Here is a 22,376-nt window from a genome sequence, read left to right as displayed (position 1 = left end):
TCTGTTACAGCTGGGTCACTAATAACAATCAGCTACAGCGGTGTGGCAGCAGATTTGGAGTGTATGTGTGTCAAGACATCCCAGGATCTCTTCCATCCATGGCTGGCTGTGTGACTTCCATTTCCTCAGCCCTACCTCCTCCAGCTCCATTCCCAGTATTTCTTCATTTATTCTAACATAAATTAATGAGTGTGTTTTTGCTGCAGGCCTTTCTCAAAGAGTTAAAAAAATGTAGCAAATAAAGTATTTAATTAAAGAAAATGTCCAGGATAAAAAACTATGTGGCTTAATTCGCCTGTGCATACAAGACTCCTAAAATATTAGACTGTGATGCCATAAAAATTTGTAACTACTGTTCATACCACCTTTAACTACAGCTGTTCTTCGATTTTGTCCAAGAGGAATGTCTGTAATTCCCCCATCATTTCCTGTGAACTACCACGTGGACAATGAAGGTTGGACTCAATATCTCAAATACACAGAGAAATAATCTGCATCACGAAGTGTTACAATCTTCCATAACCCAACAATTTATTTAAACTTACATCACAATGAGAATCTAATAATAAAATACATCAGTTCACACCAGTCTGCATTGCCATTTTTAAAGGGTAAGCATCTTTCTTCACTTTATATTAAAACTTTCTGGAGGTAAAAACTACTGCATTGTACCCACAGTTCTTGAAATCTATTGTAACATTAGGCAGGTTACAGAGGAACTTTCAGAGCTAATTACACTTCAGCTGACCTCACGTTTTTTGGCACATCTGAATGCTTTTTATTTCTTCTTAACATAAAATAATTCTATAGCAAGTCAGAGAATCATGGACATAAAGCATCACTATCCAGTGGCAAGTGCTGCCTAAAAGCATACAAAATTTGCATCATTTGGTTACAAAATAGATATTTTCTTAGTTCTTTATCCCAATGCTTAACACTGAAGTGCCATGACAGAAAAGGGCCAGGAACAGGGCTGGCCTTGCTGAGTTGTTGCTGGTCACTTTGCTGCAAGGCTTGGCTTAAGTAAATCCCAGAGTGATGTGTTAACAAGATGTTGATGGCTTTTGCCTTGGCAGGCCATTGCTCTCAAAGCACCCTCCAGCAGGTGTGAGGCCACCCATAAATGTCACCCTCTTTCTCACAGTGCTGCTGCTCAAGTGACAAAGTGAACACAGGTTTGGACAGGTTCAAGAGGGGCTGTGTTTCTGCAGGCCTTGGCAGTCGAGTGGCTACAAATCTGAGGGCTGGTGAGCCACTGCTAGGCTGGACTTCTTCTGCCTGACACCACAGCAGCTGCTTCTTTAGAAATCAAAATGTTTTTAAGCAGGAATGAAACATTAATGGTAGTAGTGTGCCTGGCACATATTTGCACAAGTGTTTGCAGTTACTTGCATGAATTTTTGAAACATGTAGGTTGTGGTTTAGGTGATATTTGTCGTACTCCATGAACCCCAGCTGCTATGAGCTGCTGATGCTATATTAAAAACAAAAAGCAGTCCATGGTACTTGCAACCAGGGTTAGTTTTTGCCTGGCTTTTGAGCTGTTATGTATCAATCAGAGTCTGGCACATTAACTACTGACTGTTTTATGTTTCACTGATTGCCAGCTCCATGTACTGATATTTATTTTGATGATTTTTTGAGATGGCTGTTACATTGGTTATGTCCCTTCTGCTCACATTGCTCTGGTCGTAATAGAGAAATATGAATGAACTGCTGCAGTTAAGGAGGGACTGACATAGCAGAAGAACAATAAGCATGTTACAGCTTTCTGGCTGTATTATAGCTAGACAGTCTCTTTGCTTTAGTGGGAAATACACATTTCTACTTGTCATGGCAGGGTTACATTTTGTGCATCCTTCCAAAGCCCAAAGGAAATCAAAGTCCCATTATCTTGAGTCAACTTTCCTACTCATCCTTTGCTGAATCCCCTGATCCGAAAGCCTTTTGGTGAGACCAGAAGCATTCCCAGAAGGACTTTATGGCTGCTAGGAAACATCTCTGACTACCTTTCTTAGAGAGAGAGAACTTGAAGAAAGGATCATAATACTTACTCCATTAGAGAAAGAGAGAAATTACACAGATAATAGAACAGTTGTTGATGGGGAGGTTTGAAACTTACAGTAAGAGAAAATTCAAGGTATCCATGGTGCTCTTTGCATGTATGTCCTGACTCGGAAAGGCAGCCCTGATAAAAACCCTTCAAAAATCAAACTTACTCCCAGAGTCAATTTTTCCCTCACATCCACAGTGAGAATTTATCCCTGCGTTGATTTCCATTTCCTACTCAGCAATTGCTCCGAACACAGCTCAAGTGAGTGTGGGTCCTTCGGGGGGGCACAAGTGCAGGACACGGAGCGCTTCGGCTGAGCTCGTCAGGCTGCACTGGGTGGAGCTGTGACACCTCTCCCGGGGCAGGAGAGCGCTGCTGGGGCGGACAGGAGTCAGCTGAATACCTTCACATGGACATAGTGCAACTTGTGCTCGCTCGGAAGGCTGTGGGGAGGCAGGCAGCTGCTCAGGGCCAGCGTGTGGCTGAGCAGCAGCCACAGCCCAGCTCACACCCGTGGCTCAAGTGACAGTGGCAGTAAAAGCTGATACGTTGCAGGCGCGTTCTGGCACCTGCGGTATTTTCATTCTCTTTACAACCTTTACAAGTTAAAGTGTCAAGGTGTGATAAACTATGTAGCAGTGCATTCCTTACATTTCATATACAAAAAAGGGCTCAAGACTGGGAGCAAGAAGGCACAAACTTGGGAAATAACATAGCTGAGGAGTTTACACAAAAGTATTATGTCATTTATTAGGCATCACTTAGCACTTATTTCACATTTTGCCCCCAAATTACCCAAAGCAACATAAATTTCTCCACTTCCTTTCCCTTCACACCCTTCTTTTGGATAAAGCTGCCTGTGCTCTATAGATACAGTTGCTGCAGAATATAACGTGAACACAGATAAATACAACATACACAGCAAAAAATGTATTATAGTATTACAATAGTCGAATAATGTAATTAGCCTCAAGCTACGGCAGTGCCTGTGTGCTCCAGGGAACCAGTTCACGAACAGCAAGCGAGGCCACTGTACAGGAGCAAACCAGCGTTGGCAGTGTTGGGAAGAGAAGGGGCTGGGGAGGCTCTCCGGGTGCCTGGATGCAGTTGGTCACAGGGATTCCTCACCTGGAACTCCCAGCCAGCACCTCGGAGCTTTCTTCAGCCTGTATCAGTCCGGTGGCAGGTCCTTGGAACACCTTTACGTCTGTTCATTGTGCATACACTTAAAGTCACCCCACACTCCTCCTGTTAGGCTATTTTTTCTTTATATATATTTTTTTTTTAACCTTTTAGCTTTTGAATTTTTTTTTCTTACAACTGTTAAAAAAGTTTCATGGTAAAAATAGCTCACTATATGATACATATACCCAAAGTGGTGTGATACTTTATATAATAAAAGATGAAAATAGTCACTTTCCATAATAAAAATAAGTTCTATTTTTTGCTTATTTTACAATATACTTAATAATTCTTTTCTTCTTCTTCACTCTGAAAGTAAATAGGTCCCATTTTGCTAGCGCTTCTGAGTCGATTAAAGTGGCAAGAGACTGGAGAATGGCTTATAAGCACTTTGAGCAGCCGCATTCCACATGTCTCTCCAGTTCTTCCGTGAAGGTGGAGCCATCCACGCACTGGAAGAAATATTTCCTCCGCTTGCTGCGCAGGGGGACGCAGCACTGCCCACTGCTGCCGCAGCTGCCGCGGCACTCCAGGCGCGGCACTTTGGAGGCGGTGGCACACGATGTGTAGCCATGCTGCTTACGGACCACTTCTCGAATGGTGTCTCCTTGGCAGAGGTTCTCTGCTGGGACAACAGAGATGGAAAGGAGAAAAAAGCGTGGTAACTACTTTGCTGGATATTCCCTGCACATCAGCAAGCAGCCCTGTATTCTTAATGTGATTCAAAATAAACAGATGGCATGAGAAAGACCTTAATCTTTTATTGCTTTGTACCTGCCACCAAAACAGAGCTTGTGCTACACAAATGTGTAATATCCGGAGCAAGGCCGAGGCCAAGCAGGCCTGCTGGCTTTGATCAGCAGCCTGGAAGTGTTTTAATGAATGCTGAGTGTTTGAGTCCTGCAACACTCCTGCAAAATAAGAATTAGTTTTACCATGTCTGGTTCTCCGGAGCAAAGGTCAACCTGCTCTGTGTGACACTAGTGATCTGGGATACCTGAGAGTGTCTGTGCTGTTCTGTAGTCCCTGTGCAGCAGCCAGATAAATTTTGGTGATGTGTATGTGTAAAATTTGGAAAGTCTGTGGTTCATTCACAGGAAAGGCACAACCTAAACGAAAATAATATAATCCAGCTCCTTCCTTCGGTACAGGAACAAAAAAACGCAGAAAGGATGCAGTTAAAACTCAGTGAGTTTCCAGGGAGTCTTTCCAGGTCAGGGCCGAAGAGTTGGGCCTCTGCCCTCCTAAGAAAGTCCAGCATGATCTGTGGGATTCCCCTGGAAACCTGCCCAGCTGCATCTGAAGGAGCGAGCTGAGAATCTTTCACACCACTTCAGGTGAGCAGTTCCTCCTTCATAAGACCTCCCTTCCCAGCAGTGCAAATAACTGATCCCTGCTTGCTGAGGGATCAAAACAACCTCTTCTTTAAACATCCCACCCAAATCCTGGGAGCAGCAAACCTTGAGGATTCAGGAGACAGAGAGTAAAACTTTTCGCTACATGTTCTGCTTTCTCTATGTGATAGTAACTACCTACTGTTGTGTGGTTCTGTTCTCCCTGGACTCTCTGCAGAGGCTGACTTAGCTTTATCTTCTACTATTTGCCACCCCCCCCAAGTCAGAGAGGCAGGGAAGAGAGGTGTAAAGCAGCTGTAAATTAGGTGTAAAGCAGGAATGTAGCAGCACAGCTCCTGGCCCTGGGCCAAGCCTACCTCTGTCACAAAGCTCTCCGCTGTAGCCAGGGTCACATTCACAGTAGGGCTCCCCATGCTCCGAGACCTTACACTGCCCGTGGCTGCATTTCAAAGTCCTGCAGGGGTTTGAGGAATTGTTCTTCTTGTCGCAGTACATGCCCGTGTAGCCCTCCATGCACTTACAGGTGTAAGCAGTGCCGGCCGCCGTGCACGTACCATGCAGACACCTGGAGAAACAGAAGCATTTAGAGCTGGTCTTTGCTAGATGTGAAAGTTCCTTTTCCCAGAAATGTTTGATTTTGGCATTTCTGCCCATTTAATTCCAGGACTCTAATTCAAAAACAGCAGCTCAGTGTCAAACACTCTGGAGAAAGCTGTGAGTTTTCAGTGAATACTGGATAACCTTCAGAGAATACATTTAGAATTTGTGAACCTAAGTGGAAAACATTAGGCTCTTCCGTGAGCACAGACCAAGGCTTGGCATCCACACAAGACAGCTCACATTTATAGCATCAGCACGTGGAACTAAGTGCCAACAATCAAGCTGCATGCCCAGGCTTCCTGAGCAGAGTTGCTGTACAAATAATATCAGGTGATGAAAACCAGTGTGATAAATGAAAGTGCTTGTGGCAAAGCTATGCACAGGCTTATCAGCGGGCGGCTGTACTCGAGGGTTCCCTGGCTCCTGAGGTTTGCAGCGAGCTTTGGCATTTCCGAGGAGTACCACAGGATGGGGTGTTGATCCTTAGCAAGTTCTCTGACACCCTCCCCACTGGCTGGGACAGGGACAGACTTGAAATGGACTGAGAATAGGGAGGAAAGCAACTCTCTCCAGCCAAGGAAAAACTGCTCAGGGCTTATAAACCTTTGGCATAACATAACTTGACATAAACCTATGTCTCTCTTATTTTTATTTCATTTCTAGTACTTCAAAATTATTCCCTGTTTATGTTGAATTTTTGTACATTTTATTTTTAATCTTTGAACTAAAAAGGACAAATTATAAGAGCAGTTTCAGTCAGGTGAAGACATGCAAAACACTGTAATAAAGGGAGTCACAGTCTGTATAAAGCAGTATTTTCTGCCCCACGAATCAGAGGTTACCTGATCTTTACAGGTGCATTTCCTCAGTGAGATTAACCTGTGAGTGTTGGAGCAGACACCTGCCAGCAGCACTCCACACTCCCCTGGATACACCAGGCATGGCTGTAAGGAGACAGCTCCAGAAGGCTGAAGTGATTCCAGGAAAGGTGGGAGAGTGTGCGAGCATTAAAAATAACAGATACTTTCCTTAGCAAGGGGCTGTGTTCGTGATTGCCTTACCCTCCCTGGATTATGAGAGGAACAACCCCTCATCATGTAAACATCTGGAACTCCCTTTTTTTTTTCTCTGTCCAACCACAACAGCTTTGTGTTGACATTGGAAATTCAAGGAAACATTTGGGTCTTCATACCTTTGGTTTGTAAACTGTCAGGTGCTTTTCAACACCTTCCACAGGCTTCAGTACTTTGCAGAATTAGAACCAGAAGCAAGTTTAAAATGGTACCTTTGCCAGGTTAAATTTCTGAGAATGATTATTCACTGCATCAATTTACCTGTCAAAAGTATGTGCTCGTGAAAAGCGCCTTCCAAGACAGCAACTGAAGTAACTTCTAAAACAAAAGTACTTCCATCTGCTTATGAAACAACATGGAAATATGCAGCCTGCTGCTCTGCACGGGACTGTTTCCTGTGTGTTTGCCATAAGAAAGCTATTCATCCCGTGTTTCTGATGGAGATGTGGTTATTGAGCCTTTGAACTGTAAATACTTTACACTCACGCTCCCTTCACATGCAACACCACGCCATCCTTTAAACTTGCACTTTAAAGGGCTGTTTCAAAGTGTAATATTTAAGTCAGCTATTTGGGAAATTTAAAGCTGCTCACATTGGAGTGCCTAATGGTCTTCAGGGAGTAAGTTTGAAGACTGGGCCCAGTGCTGCTGGAAGAAAACCCCTAAAATGTGTACCTCCCATTCACAGGCAGCTCTGCTCTGGATCTGTGCAGGCACTCACCTCCTGGGGTTAAGCTATGCCCATTAACAGGAGGTTTTGTATTTTAATGTGTAGAGTCACAGCTGAAGGTATGACCTGCAGCATTAACACCTGAGCTCCTTCAGAACCACAAGCTCCTTTGGTGAGTAAGCAACATCTGAACACAAAGTGGTACTTGATGCTGTGGATGCTGACTCACAACTGTCAATAGCCTCATGTGGGGACCCAGCACCTCCAAAAACAGTCAGATGTGGTTTTGCAAGATGAAATGCAAAATATGCATTAGCTGTAAAGCTTTTGCTCTCCCATCAGCATTTGTTTGAGCTTACTTGTGGTTAAGACATGGATCTCCAATTTCCTGGTCACACAGAGGGCCCATCCAGCCTGGGTGACATTCACAAATCACACTCGTTTTCTCCAGGGATCGGCAAATCCCGTGCTTGCAGATGTTACAGGATTTGCAGCCAGGAAGGACTCCCAGTGACTGCTGTGGTAAATCCTTGAAATCCTGCAGCTCGTTGTTGATGCGGACGTCATGAATGCACCCATGAAAACCATTTGGTGTCTTATCTGCACCCTGGCGCAGGGATGATAATCCAGTAGAGGTTGGGATCCCTTCAGATAAAAGCAAAAGGGGAAGGTTCACTTACACTTACAATGATAATACATAAATTATAACTGCTAAGGCTTCTTTTGTCACAGCCCCTTAAAATCTTTGAATAATTAATTTGCATAGGACCTTTGTAAGGTAGCACAATCTCATTGTCCTCATTCTAGAAATGGAAAGAAACAAAAATAAACTCATTTGCCCAATCTTCTGTAAGAAGTACATGACTCAAAAAAAAAAAAAAAAAAAAGAAAAACCAAACCAAACCATTTTTTGTTTTGCTGATGGCCATGTGTTTCTGTCCTTAGATAATGTTCCTTCTCTCTACAGTTTATTAGCAATTCTTCTTCTGAGAGGTTTAAGGATGCCTTCATTTGTCAGCAGGTAGCATCCACTTCTGGGATGCAACAAGACTGTTTGGCTTTACTGGGTCAGTGTTAAGAGAGGGAGTGGTAAGAGAGCATCCCATGGAAAGTAGTGCAGGAAGGCTCTAAAGACAGGGAACAGCACTTCAAGGGCCAGGCCAAGGCTTTGTGGTGGGCACCTCCCGTCTTGTTCAAGTGCTTGGAAGAGTTCACATTTGGATGGCCAGCAGGTTCTTTTGGATGTTGTTTTATGCCTTCCCCAGTGACGCCAGCCTGGATGTACAGCTGCATTAGCACAGGCAAGTGCTTCCATTTCCAGCTGTGTGAGGCCTCTGAACTTGCTGTCCATAAGTAATGCCACTGTTAAAGGTGGTCTTAAACTAAATCCAGCATCTGCTTAACCGTGTGTTAGGAGGAAAGTTGCAAGAGCAGATGATGTGGTTGTGAGATGCACAAAACTGCGAGCACCTGAAGGCTCAGCTCTGAGTTAACTGCTGTAGGTCAGGAACGATTGCTCTGGGGTAATTTAGGCAACTCCTTTAACTAAATGCCCTGCAGAGGAAGAGCAGCTGGCTTCCATGGGAGTGCTGCACATGGAGAGGTGGCACATGCAGAACAGTGACGGTTTAGAAAGAAGCAAGAAGAATTTTAATAGGCAACAGAAAACGTCTCCACTGAGGCCATGGATCCTGGCATTCAATAGTCCTTCATTCCAGGCCTCAGGTTTTTCCTGAGAATTTTTTTCAGGTACCTTTTGAGAATTAATATTGATCCACGATACTCATCCATTAACAAAACTTTTCCACTGATTAGTTCCCAAGTTCACTGTGTATAAATTGCTGCAGGATTGGTATCTTTTGTGCTGTGCTAAAGGGAGAAATTGTGACGGCCTCTGCACCAGCAGATTATCCTTGATGCACAATGCTCTTCAATAGCCTGTGACATACTTAATAGGAGCCAATTATAAAAGCTCAGTTCTGTACAAAGAAAGATTAGCCAGTTTTCTGTTTTACAAGGGCAATATTCAGGGTTCTTTTAAAAAAGTGTTATTAAAGAAAATTATTTAGAAAAGCCTTGACCAGCACCAACTGCAGTTGGTAAGAGTTTCTACTATTGGCTTCAATGATCTCATTAGAAAAAGCCCAAAGACTTTGTGAGTCTGTTACCATTCTGCTGATTTTTGCATTTGGAATAGGCTGACTAAAAATTCAAGAACTCAAGTGTCACTGAAAGAGAGATTTCAACATTCAGTCCAGAATAGAACTAGGGGGGTTCTGGCAAAAACAATCCATTGGGCAGAGACCAGCCTTTGTTCTGTCTCTTGTAACCAGACACCTAATCAGTGGTATAGTCATTATTCTGGGCATTGTTCCCCACCCCATTAGGCCTCTTCTTGCCCCCAGATTCAGTACTCAATGTGAAAAAACGTCTTAACTGAGGTTTAGTCAATTCTAGTATCTGTCTAAAACTGTGGCTTCAGTTTGCAATAACCAAGGTGTTCTTAGCTTGTGTGTTAATATATTTCTTAATCACACACCTCTTCCCCCCCCAGTTTTTAGACCTCTGTAAAACTTCCAGCAGAAATACTGCTCAGTTATGGTATATTTAAACCTACTGACTACTGATTTGCTTTTTTGCCATTCGACAATTTGTGGTACTCCCACTGATACTTCCACTTCAGCCATGAACACCTTGGTGCCAGCCAGTTCTGGAAGCTTCTGAAATGCCTATGGGCTGTTCCTGCAGTGGCTGCGTGAGAGCCCTCTCCATAGGATGGAAGATGATTTGCTTCTGAGAAGACACATTAAAACCTCCAGAGCAATTCACAGTACCTCCAATGTAGAGGGGTGTGTTGAGGCTGACAGAAGACTGTTTCTGGAGCTTTCCCAGACTCTTGGGAGCCCCCTTGTCCACCACCAGGTTCAGAGTTTGGTTCAGCATCACAAGTTCCACACTGTGAAACTGCCCATCATTAACTGTTTCCACACTAGAAAGTAAGAGGAAAAAAAAAAAAGAATTAGAAGATGAACAAGGAACAGCCTCTGCTTCTGTGACATTCTGTGACATCCTGGCAGTACACCTTGAGCAGCAGAGCTCTGGAGTGCTCTGGAGTTTGCAGGCACTGTGTTCTCAGCATTTCCTCCAGCGGGGAGGTACAGACTGACACACAGCTGATCCTGTGCAGGCAGTACCCACACACGTGGAACGCTTCAGAGGGCAGCTAATCAGGTGAGCAGCCACTCTAGCTATTTTTACCAGGGCAGAAAAGCAAGTGTGGAGCTACATGGCACACTGGCTTTGGTGACAAAACTACCAAAAAATCCCATTCTGTGCTCTCAGCCACAGCTTGCTGCCCTCTGTCACACTGCTTGGTGCTCGTGCTGCAGGCTGGACCACTGAAGGAATTTCTTCTTGTATGGGTAAACTCAAATTATCTCACAGGGGTCAGGAGAGATTGCAGTTTGGGGTGAGACACCTCTGAAACCAGCATCTCGTCACAGCAGAAGTGTCTTGGAACTACGTACCAAGCAATAAGGACAGGCTGAGCTTCTTAAAGCCAGAGAATGAATTCAGGAGGTTTTGGCTTATAAATGAACAGGGTGCTTTGTTCAATATCAGACTGTCCTACCCAAACACAAGGGAAAATGACAAATTGCTACTCCTCTTTGGGAAATGTTAAGGTGTAGATTGAGGCTTGAGGATAAAACAGTAGGAATTGTGGGGTGGTGGGGCAGGGATCAGGAAGCCATCTGAGCAGACAAGGTGTTAGTGTGTATTTATTGCTTTGTTTTTAACACTGATTTTTCAGATGCATGAAGCCTGAAGCAACCTCCTAGTCTGCACCTCAAACAATCTTCACCTCCTGTTCAGTCCCCCAGACATTAAAAGGTGCAGTGATATCATTCCATTTGCATCATGCTATCATTTTTTATTTTCAGGGCAGCTCCAGCTCTCAAAGCTTTATGCTGTGTGGTGAAATTCTCTAAAACAACCTGATGGCTTCATGCACTCCTGAAAGCAGGGAGGGGCAAGGGTGGGATTATCTGCTCTTGAGCAAAGAGGGTTTCAAACCAGGGGGATAGTTATAGATCTGATGGGACTTTTCCACTGCTGTAGGTGTAGTTAAAAGGCACAGTATCTGTTCCATGTGCACTCAGACACCAGGCATAAGGAGAATCTGATAACAGTAGTGGCTAGTTCAGAATCAGCCTGTGGGCTCTGCAAACTGCCCACATGCACAGTGTTGTCTGTGAGCACCCTTTTCCAGATTCCTCCTTCAGGCTGAGGGTGCTGTTATGTGTGGGTAAAGACAGGACACACCAGCTTTGGGCATCCTGAGATACTGCTAGGACACCAGCCTGGATTTGGGATTGCTGCACACGTGGTGCACACCACAGCACAGTGCCAAAGTTAGTTTCAAGACTGGGTTTCTGCTCATTCAAAAGGCCCATAAGCTCAGCATCCTCTCACAGTAAGTTACAAATGCACAGGTCAGATTCCTTTCAGGTGATCAGTAAAGTTGCAAGGTCAATGTCTCTGAGCCATTTACCCACACTTTCTTCACTGCCAGTGCAGAGGAAGAGACACACTCATCTCTAAGGGTGAATCACCTTTTAGATGTGACCACCTCTCAACCTAGATGACATGCTGCCCATCTTTAGTGCCCAGTCGTGCAGAACTCATGTGTAAGGCTATTGCAGCAAGGAAACAGGACCTCGACTTCAGAAACAAATTACATGCCTTAGAGATTACTGGAATTCAGTTGTTGCTGGAAGAAGTTTCATTTTTATAGTGTTTTATGGTAGAGCTGACATAACCAATTATACTTGAGTGATGTCAGGCAGCAAGTCAGCACTGCAGGCATTTCTGGGGATGTGCTGTTTGAGAAGTGCACACCGCTGTTCCAGACTGGAGCTAACGTGCCTCTGCAGTGCTGCTCTCCCCACAGGTTTTTGGGATGAATCACGAACACACAGGCCTTTAAAAGTTCATGTAAGGTTACACAGATCATAAGGTGACAGACAGCAGTGTATCAGCACCTTTATGGTGTGGCTTTAAATAAATGAGTTAGTTCTGCCGCAGAAAAGCTCCCAGAAAAGCTCTGCTGGCTTAATCACTCATTCCTGACCTGCAGGGAAGCACTGGGCTGTGGCTGCTGCCCATGTTCAAGATGGTTCAAGAGAGCCCTGGGGAGAACTCAAGAACCTGGAGCTGATGGTACTGTTCAAAGTGTTTTAAAGAAAAAACATAAAGGCTTGCCATTGCACAAAAATGCAGATGCAGTTGGTCCAGTAGACACTGTGGATCAGAGCAGTTATATCAGGGCCCTGGCAAGGGCAGTGAGTTGTGTGGGCTGGGATGGGAAGCAGAGGATATGTGCTGGACTCACTGCCAAAGGGGCTGAGCCAGTGCCCCTGGGAAGGGCAAGCCTGTCCTCACTGCACCGTGGTGCACTGCATCAGGGCCACACCTCGAGCACAGCACTTTGTGGATTGGCAACTCAACTAAGTTTGAAACCAGCTGTTCCAAACTTTGTGTTTAGATACTCTGGAATTCTGCTAAGTGTCTGCTGTGTTATGAGGAACAGCTGTGCTGCGGCAATGCCGACTGGGTGATCCCTCGGTGCTCTCTGCTTATCTCCCTGCTCTCTGCAGTGCCTGATTCCCATGGGGGAAGTACTTGGACTTCCAGCTGAAAGGTGCGAGATAAATGGAAATGCACATTGTGTAATTGTTAGTCTGTGCAGAAGTGCCAGTGAAAGGGAGAAGTGGAGCCAAACCCCATGGGCTGTGAGAGCTGAGCGCTGTGGAGCTGGGATGGATGGCTGTAGGGCAGGGAGCCCTTCCCCAGCGGGATCAATAGCTGAAGCTAACACACAGACCTCATGGTTATCTGCAGAAGGCCAAGCTATGGCTGTTTGTCAGAGGACAACATTATCACATCTGGCAGGGCTGGCTCTTCCCTGAGCCAGGATTTCACAGGCATTCATCACCTACCCTCCACAGGGTGTGCTTTTTCCAGATTATGCCGTTACTAGCAGGCAAACAAAAGTCTGTGACTCCTGGGGATGGAATCAACCACCCCACATGGTGCTCATACCTTTCAGCACACCCAGAGCTGGTATTTTTGTTGGAAAGGGAGTGAGAAGTCCCAGTCTGCAAGTACACATGGATGAATATTACTCCATTCTGATTCTTTCACTTTTTAACTCAGAATTAAATAATCTGTGCCTGAACTTTGAGAAACAAAGTAACTCACAGCCATCACCCAACACTGCAGTTCTGTAAAGCAGATAAAGTTAGAACAGGCGAAGCACTCATTTGTTGTTTGAGAAGACACAGAGTTATGATAGAAAAGCTGAATGTGGACAGCCTGGATGACAGGAAATCCCCAGCCAGCAGATACTTGTGTGAGAGCACTTACTGCTGCTGCTGACGGAAAGGCATTCAGACGCTTTAGGATTTTGAGATGGAGACAACCGTGGGGGAGAGACCAGTGGTGAGAGTAATACTGCACGAAATTTCCTCAGAGCCTCCTCTGTAGCCGGGCCTTTAGGAGCCCCGGCAATCTTCGGAGACAGCTGGAGACAGTGGCTTGGCCGGGGATGAAGGGCGGGCGGCCACAGGCGCTGAGCAGCGCACGCTGCTGCGCTCCGCTCTGCACGGGGGCCCTGCCAGACCCGTTCCGAAGGGTCTTATTAAAACCTTAATTGAATTCTCACCGGGGATCAGGTGCTCTTACAGGGCTCTTCCTTCTGGAACCGCCCGCGGGATGGAGATACCCGCCTCGGGTCGGGATTTACGGGGTTCGTCTGGCCACCCCGCATCGGGCAGCCGGCTCCGAACGCGGCGGGATACTGGCCGGGAATGCGGGGTACGGGCCGGGAATGCGGGGTACGGGCCGGGAATGAGGGATACGGGCCGGGAATGAGGGTGTGAGCCGAGCTAGAGCCGGGAATGCGGGCCGGGAGCGCGGTGCAGCGGCGCGGGCGGGCAGCAGAGGGCGCCGTGGCACCGCCGAGCCGAGCGGGGACAGCCCCGGCCCCGCAGCGCCCGCTCCCGGCCCCGCTCCCGACCCCGCTCCCGACCCCGCTCCCGGCCCCGCTCCCGGCCCCGCTCCCGGCCCCGCTCAGGGTCCCGCTCCCGGCCCCGCTCCCGGCCCCGCAGCGCCCGCTCCCGGCCCCGCTCCCGGCCCTGCTCAGGGTCCCGCCCCCGGCCCTGCTCAGGGTCCCGCTCCCGGCCCCGCTCCCGGCCCCGCTCCCGGTTCCGCTCCCGCCCCGCTCCGCCTCGGCTGCCCCGCGTCGCGGTGAAACCAAATCAGCCCGTGTGAGCACAGCGAGGGACAGCCGAAAGGTGCGGCAGGAAGAGCCGAAGGGCCGCTGGAGCCGCACCAGCTGCCTTTCCCGGGGCGCTAACAAACCATGCGCCGCTCCTGGGATCTTTCCAAGCCATTAATGCAGTCAGGAAATTTTAGCTGACTTACAACCGCAGCGTTTTGTGCCACCACCATTGGATATTGTATAGTTTCCTACATATCCTTGTTGAAAAAAGGGAGGAATTACGATTAAACACTTGAAATGTAAGCAAGGATTTCCAGGAATTTAATAATTAAACTTGCTAAAAAGTAAGTAGCAAAAGGAATCGGAAGTTTCCCATAACTTGAAATGACTCCTCAGGACCCAGGCACTGGTGCTCTGGGTTGTGCTCGGCAGCTGGTGAGGACCCACCTGCTCAGGCATTTCCCCCACTGTGCTTGGTCTCTGCAGCATCCCTCCCCTTTCTCTTCTCCTTCACACTCATCTTTTCAAAGCCCACTTTACATGCCTCACACAGTCCAGTACATTGCTCTCACTGAGGTTACCCTCACGGAGCCCTGGCCATGGCATCTGGTCAAATTTGGCCAAAAAAAGAGGAAAATGCTGGGATGTGAGGAGACCCCAGCTTCCAAGGCCCTAGGTTCAGCACCTTCTGCTCCCTCGGAGCTGCCCTCACAGGGAAGGAAGGCCACTAGGGAGGGTTCTGTGGAAGAGACATTAAAATTTCCCATGGGAGGGAGCTGGCCTCTCCTGTCAGAGCAACTCCAGCAAGGTGAGCCAATGGACCCATTGCACAGGGCACTGCACACACGGCCTCTGCTGGGAGCTTAGACTCCAGAACACAAAGAAATGAAGGGAAAGGGATGTGTATTAAACATAAAACCCCAGGGAATATAGGAAAGAGCTGATTTCCACTCTCATTTTTCACCTATTTCTCTTCTCCCTCCTATATATTTTCATTCTCCTCTACTCCAGCCCCAAGCACACACAGATGTTTTAAACACTAACTCCCCCTGCTCTAATACCCATGAGAGATTTAGAGCTGAGCCACTATAAATATGCCAGTGAACAGAAATGCATTAAAGGATTAAAGCATTCAATTGGAACTTGTAAAATTTGGGCTTTGGGGTCAATTTTTTTTTCACTGACTAGTAATATACCTTTATTGTAGACAGCAGAGAACAGCAGGGCAGAGGAGTCAAAAACAAAAATAGCTTTAAGTATCACAGCAAACCGTGTCACTGTGGAGATATATAACCATCAATTATGCAAATGAGAACATTAATTCATTAGCTACAGTCTCCAGATTTTCCTGACCTCTGTCTTAATGGGGACACGCCTCATTTGACACACAAAACAAAGGAAACACAAGGATGGTAAGAGACTGGGGGGTGAAGGCCATGGGGAACACTGACTTTAGATAATCTTTATGAACATTCAAAGGAGAAGGGAATAAACAAAAATAAACATTCAAAAGAGCTTAAGGAGCTTACAGCACATGGAGGAGCAAGCACCAGAGAAGAGGTACCAAAATCAAAAACTCAAGGTGAGAGCTGCAGGGAACTGAGCTGAGATGTCAGCAGTTTGGGAGCTGTGAAACTCACACTGTGCCAGGCTGACTGCGGGGGTCAGCACTGATAGGTTTTCACCTTTCCAAGCTACACTTACCTCCTACCCTTAGTTCCAGCTATAATCAGTCCTTGGCCTAAAATAGATTTAAACTTCTCCATGGCAACAAAGGCAAAATCATAACTGGAGTGGTGTTTATGCTACCTCCACAATAACACATCACTTCAAGCACTATCGTCTTCAGGAGCTGAATAAAAACCACATGTTGAGAAAAAAGTATGAAAAATGCTAATGAAACACAGGACTAGGGAAATAAAAGGTGAAAGGAATATTAAAGCACTCAAGTTCATTTTCAGCTTGAAATATACTCTTTTGTTATGTTCAATCCTGTTTTACATGACTTGAGTGTTAGGTCTTTTAGGCTGAGAGTACTTGACATTAAGAGATTTTTCCTTGATACCTCCATTTTAATATGCTTGGTTTTATACCTTTTCTCCTAACTTAAAACTTTGTAGACCACCCAAATAAACCATCTTTCTCTTCTTGGTGTTTACAGCCCTTGAACACTGGCAGCTGATTACCATATCTCCCTTAATGACCGTTTGGCCAGGCTATGCATATCTAATTTCCAGTCATAATTCAATTCCTGCAGCACCCCTGCCAGCAGTGAAAGTCATTGTATTACACACCTTCTGCGGGAAAAGCAAGGACCTTTTTACACCCCTGCAACATGCAATTAAGACAGTCCTGACCCCTTTCCCCAGATGATTCATAAAAGGGTCAGACTCCCGGCCAGGGCAAACATTGCTTGCTTGCAGTGAATTCTCACAGTGTCCCTGACCGGGGTGAGGTCCCACACCTCCCTCCAGCCTCGCTGCTGGGAGCAGAAGCTGCTGGGAGCAGAAGCTGCTGTCTCCTGCACTCACACCAGCAGAGCTGGATACCTCATTCTGCTGAGGATCTGTTAAAACAAGTGCAATGGCAGTAAAACCAGCTGAAATGCATTCTGCCAAGTCCAAGGCCTCTCCTGAGTGACAGATTAGAGCGTTGCTCCTGCCCACCCTCTCCACCAGGATGCGTTGGCTCGTCACTGCACACGGTGGTGTCACGAGCTACTGCATCCCAGTGTCCTCACTGTGACAGGCATCAGACAAGATAACAAACCCATGAAATACAGAGTCCAAAAACCAGTCAGAGATTCTGTGGTGCTGTTGGGTTGGTGTGAAATCTGGTATCCTTCTAAAAATGACACTGCAAAAAGCAGAGGGGAAGGCAGACCCTGGCACAGCAGCAGGGTGGTGGCAGCCCGAGTGCCATGTCCTGCCCAGCACTGCATGAGTACAGCTGTGTGTCACACATCAGGACAGGCTGTGACACAGCCCCTGGCCCCACCAGGGCTTGGAACAGAGCAGGGTGCATGGGGTCACTTTCTAGTGTAACAGCTCTGCCTTGGTTCTGATGAGAAAATCCACCAGGTGCCTTCACAGAGTTGTTGCATCAGGCAATACTTTACACCATCTATCTCTTTCTCAGCTCTGGAAAATATGAAAGTATCTGCCAGTTAGCAGCAGGGAGCAGGGCCAGTACAGAGTACAGTTAACAGGGCACCCAGTCAGACTGACAGAGAACAACCTGAAATTGGAGGCTAAGCCCCAAGAAAATTAAAGCAGTGTCTGTTTAGAAACTGCTTCCCCCTCCTCTATAGTAACATACCTATAGTTGGATCCTCTCCTTCCAAATGACCAAACCCATTGCTGTTTGACAGCCACAAGAGCAGCTGCCATGACCACCTTTCCCCCCAGCCCTGGGGTGTGCTGGCAAACACCAAGCTGTGGGTCCCATTTCCATACTGGGAAGAAGCACTGAAATAACTGTGCACAGACCCATCCTGCACCTCCACAATCTCCCTCAGCTCCAGGTCTGCATGTGCTGCTTCCAAGAGGCTGCATCGATTGGATCCAGAGCCTGGTGCTTGGGATAGATGGGATATGAATCTATCACACATGGTACACATCTAAACTTTGTGTTACTCACCATGTTCACAAGAAATTTACAGGCAGGAAAAAATAAACATATTAGCTTGCTACATGTTGTTGTAAGGCAAAAACCTCACAATTCAAGACATGAGCCAGTCATTAGTGCACAGGAAGTTTAGAAAGTCATTTTGACTGTGATTAGGTTTATTCTATCTCTGTCTAGTATGAAAACACTTCAGCCTTCCTCTGATGCAATCAGTATTAACCAACTTTGGCAATGTACTACTGGACCAGTGACCTGTGGTGTAGCAGGAAAATACCTTTAAAACATTTACACACCTTTCCCCAGTCTGGCCTCTGCTGACAGGGGATGCCTGAGTACAACTCACACCCACAGCTCCAGATTTTGGCCCCTGAATAAGGTGACCTGGGACTCAGAGAATGGAACTTCTATTTTTGTCCTTACCACAGGACAAGTGGCTTTAGATGACCCATTCCTAACTGCCTGTGCCTGGTACACAGACAGGCCAGCACTGGCTCACTTTGTGAAAGGTTTTGCCTTCTTCTGGTAAAACAGCTCACTCTGAAACACCCTATACATGTGTGAGACATTAAGTGTGGGTCTGCAGCTTCTGGGTACTCAGACACTGCACCGAAGAGAATGAGCTGGGTGCAGGCAGAGAGAGAGGAGATGAGAAACTGTCATTCTTGCAAGAGATACTGGAAAGATTTCCAAAGAAAAAAAATTAAATCAGCTTAACAAGATTTTGCCTGCTAAGTCCTCCGGCAGCCTGAAGGACAAAACTTTACCCTTCTTAAGCTTCAGCACAGCAGGAAAAAGTTTCTGCATTTCATGAAAGCAAATATTTGATTCTGAACCTAATGATAAAAGTTAAATGATATTTTAAGGTCTTGACCTTACATTTTCACTGTCCTACTACACAAAAATCCAGGAAAAACTAGGGAAATGCAGTGTTTGTTGCGTGACAAGAACTCACACACTTGCCATTTTTCTCCCATTTAAGTACACCAGAGCCCTTTATAAAGGTAAAAAAATAACTCAGCTGTCCTTTGCCTTGGCTCATGCAAGATGTATAAGTACATTCAAATTTTACAATTTTTCCTGTGCAGGTCAGAGACTAATGTCAGTTTCTTTCATTATATTTGATGCAGAATCCCTAAGGAGTACCTGAAAAAATAAGAGTATGCGACAGAGAGAATAAAATGAATTGCAAATATGCAGAATTGTAAAGAGCTCAGTGATGTCTCACAGAAATGTCTGAAAAACAGTCTATTTAGAGCCCATCCAGAGTATCAAACAGGCATCTCACCAGGGACGGGCACAGCACAGGCTGCAGACTGTGAAGGTATTAGGAAGAAAAGGACCAGTCATGCAGTGCACTCTGCAAAGATGCTTTTGCCAAAAACTGAGTTTGACAAGCTCTAATAATGATCCTAAGAATAATTAATGCTCTCACTCCTCCAGCACATTCTCCCCAGGAGGCAGAGAATTAATGGTGAAGCTTCCCAGACTTTTCTGCAGATAAGCAAATGCAGCTAAAGAGACAATGGCACGAAAGCCCATCTTCGGTCTCTTTCAAAGGTGTGGATGTTCTTCCACCACCACAGCCACTGTTCAACCTCTGCCCCAGCAGAAATTTGAGTATAGGACCAGAGTCCTTGAGGAGCAGCACATCCATTCAGCAGTGGCATGGCCAGGACAGTGCTGGACACCAAATGCCAGCAGCTCGTGGGCTCCAGTGCCGTGGGCAGAGCCCGAGGGAGTGGAAGGGCACAGGAAGTTCGCAGATGCCACCAGGGTAAGAACCTTCTGCTGCTCTGCAGCCTGGAGGGAGAGGGGAGGAGGAACCTCACCCTCTGGAGACCTGCAGCACATTTCTGAAACACCTTTTCTATTTTTCATGCATTTCTCTACTTTTTAGTGTGCACGGGGAGCCAGATTTAATTTGTCATCTTGCAGTCATCACATCTGAAACAGATACAGTAGGAATGTAAGCTCCCTTATTTCAGGCCTTTTGCTTTAACCACAGAACATCCATCTATGCTACGAGAGAGTCGGCCAGACCATGAGAACTGCATGATACAATCTACAAGGAATATTTTTAATGATGTAGCATTTTTGAAAGCACGTTACGCAAGGATACTTTTAAAAGGAATTATAATGTAATTTGGGTGTAGTCTCTACAGAAAGACAAATATAATTCATTCTTATCTTCTCCTAACTGCCTCCTTTTTCACTGCTGTCAGGAACCTTGCATGAAAACATATGATTTTACACCAATGACGCCTGCATCTTGCTCTTTACCAGATATGACAGTCTGTATGCAACATGGCAATCTGGGAACTCTGGAGGGAATTACATCAGCAGTTTGTGTCAAAGTTCTGTTTTCTATTTCTATTAGGAGGGATTATTTCAGCATCCAAATCAATATGACTGTATGGCAGCATAAAATCTATCAGAGAAAAGTTTACAAGTAAGGTCTTATCTCTGGCTCAAGGAACAGATGTGGGAAAAACGACTGAAAATAAGAGCTCTCCCTATAGAACAGAGTTAAACAGATACCAGTGTCAATGGCTGAATGCTGCAACTGTGGGATTAACTGCTCCTTGTTAATTCAAACTTTTAACAATTGGATTGTGGTGGCGAATAAAAGCAGCATGTTCCTTACCAGTTGGCATCTTCAAATTAAGGTATGGCATCTGTGTAAAAGATTTATTTCATTTTAAGAACTCACTGTTGGTGTGGCACCAAGTACTGTCATGGCATGGAAGAGTAACTCTCAGCAGTGCAGAAACCAGGAGGGTAATAAAGCACTCAGAAAAATATTTCTGTTCTCATTTGTCCACGTATAGAATAAAAGAAACAACAGCTAGGAATCCTACTTCAAAAATGGATCTTCTGTAAGAGCTTTACAATGATGTCCAGGAAACCATTCTTCTGCAGCTCATGAGTGACAGGTTCCAGTAAAAGACCAGTCAGATTTTCTTTTAAAGGGTGAGTTCTGTCATTGCATTGTATTATATTCATGGATTAACTTGTATTTCTCTCTAACTTGGTGATAGACGACAGTGGATTTTAGGTAGTTGTTTCCATTGGACATGTGCTGACCTTTACCTTACTAGAATGAAAGAGAAGCCCAGTGTCAACTTTAACCTTTCTGTCCAAACATACCACAGGGACAAACACATGTAAAGCAAACCTGAATGTACAGCCAGTTATTTTGGGCTTTTCCAGACTGACTTTGCACAGCAGTTCTGGGTCAATCTGCTCAGAGGAGCAACTGAAACACAGGAACAGCTCCCCTCTGGTAGCTGGGGACAACCTGCCTTCCCAGAGGAGTTAAAATGAACATCTCCTTCCTGCAATCCACTCCTGTGGCACATCCCTGCCCTGCATCCCCTGCCACAGCTCTGCAGCAAAGCCACTCTCAGAATTCACAGCAAGCTGAGAGTACCCCCTCAAGAAGGTTTGTCTGGTGCAAACCTTCCCCCAGCTTTGTCCTACGGGACTGGGGACAGCCTGGCACTGGAACGCATGGTGTGCTCCATCCTTGCAGAATACTATGGAAAAATACCACCGAGTATGCCTTACTCACTGCTGGCTTCCCAAACAACAGCTTTTATCTCATCCCTGCAGGATATTACCTGTATTAGCCAAGTACTTTGCTAATTTTACTGTTCTCAAGTACTATTAATAAATCTTATCATGGAGACTCTGATGAGGAATTACAGATCATGTGGCTTGCCAATGACGTCCGACATCCCATCCTGGGAGTACCTGAAATAGCCAGCAAAACATCTCAGTTACAGCCCAGGACCAGGTCAGTGACAGATTTCCTGCAGCTGTAGCTGGCACAGCTCCCACCAGGCAGCATTTTAAGGCCTCCTCCTCTTCTGGCAGACTCTTCTGGGGAAAAACAAGAGCCAAAGCCCTGCTCATCTGGTCCAAAAAGTGGACTGCTTTGGAGGGGAGCAGCACATGATATTGCCTGTGAAGATTAATCTAATAGTCTTTCAACAGAGCTCTGCAAAGGCAAACAGTCCACTTTTACTGAGATTGAAACAGAAATGAGGCATCTACACAAGACAGCAGGGAGGAGGCAATAGGGAAGGCAAACTCTTTTACCAATGGTGAGGCCAAGATCTGGACATTGCAGGTTCTCCCAGCAACCTTGTTTTAAATGACAAATGAAAATTGTAGAAGTTGCAGAAAAGAGTTTCCCAAATTCTTCAGGCTGAGATAAAATGCATCACACTGAACCAGCCATTCATCTCATCAAAATGCAGGTTAGCAGAAAACACAAATAAAAGTCCAAATAAACTCATGGGAGCCAGGACCAGGTATAAATAGACTTTAATTTCCCTTGAGGAAGCCTCCAAACAATCCAGAAGGTATTAGTGACACAACTTAGAAATTATGGCCGATGCCTGGATAATGGAAATAATTGACCATTCTCCAAGCTACTAAAGGAAATGGGGGATTTTCTGTTATTTGGTGTTTTCCTGTCAAAACTCTGTGCCAAGCTGGAAGTCATGTCTTAGCCAAACAGAGCTCATGC

At 45.8% G+C, this 22,376-nt stretch overlaps 1 protein-coding gene across 3 annotated transcripts in view; it reads right to left on the bottom strand.

The window, feature by feature from the left end:
* Positions 1-506: 506 nt before the first annotated feature.
* The window catches only part of SLIT3 (slit guidance ligand 3), a 468,178-nt gene continuing 446,308 nt past the window's right edge, over positions 507-22,376 (bottom strand). For 2 of the 3 annotated variants that reach the window (XM_042025380.1, XM_042025381.1), the window contains 4 exons: positions 9,768-9,922; positions 7,293-7,578; positions 4,947-5,155; positions 507-3,860 (listed from right to left, as the gene is read on the bottom strand). In XM_042025380.1, the coding sequence (XP_041881314.1) occupies positions 3,616-3,860; positions 4,947-5,155; positions 7,293-7,578; positions 9,768-9,922 (895 nt within the window). In that variant the 3' untranslated portion in view covers positions 507-3,615. The remainder of the gene's footprint in view (positions 3,861-4,946; positions 5,156-7,292; positions 7,579-9,767; positions 9,923-22,376) is intronic. The other variant, XM_042025382.1, reaches the window with a different exon arrangement.

Source organism: Corvus kubaryi, unplaced genomic scaffold (genome assembly GCF_017639235.1).
Source record: "Corvus kubaryi isolate FWS band 111438036 unplaced genomic scaffold, C.kubaryi_AGA036_p1.0 37270, whole genome shotgun sequence".
Classification (NCBI taxonomy): Eukaryota; Metazoa; Chordata; class Aves; order Passeriformes; family Corvidae; genus Corvus; species Corvus kubaryi.
Note: the sequence above shows the minus strand (reverse complement) of the source record. Positions and strands in the feature narration are given on the sequence as shown.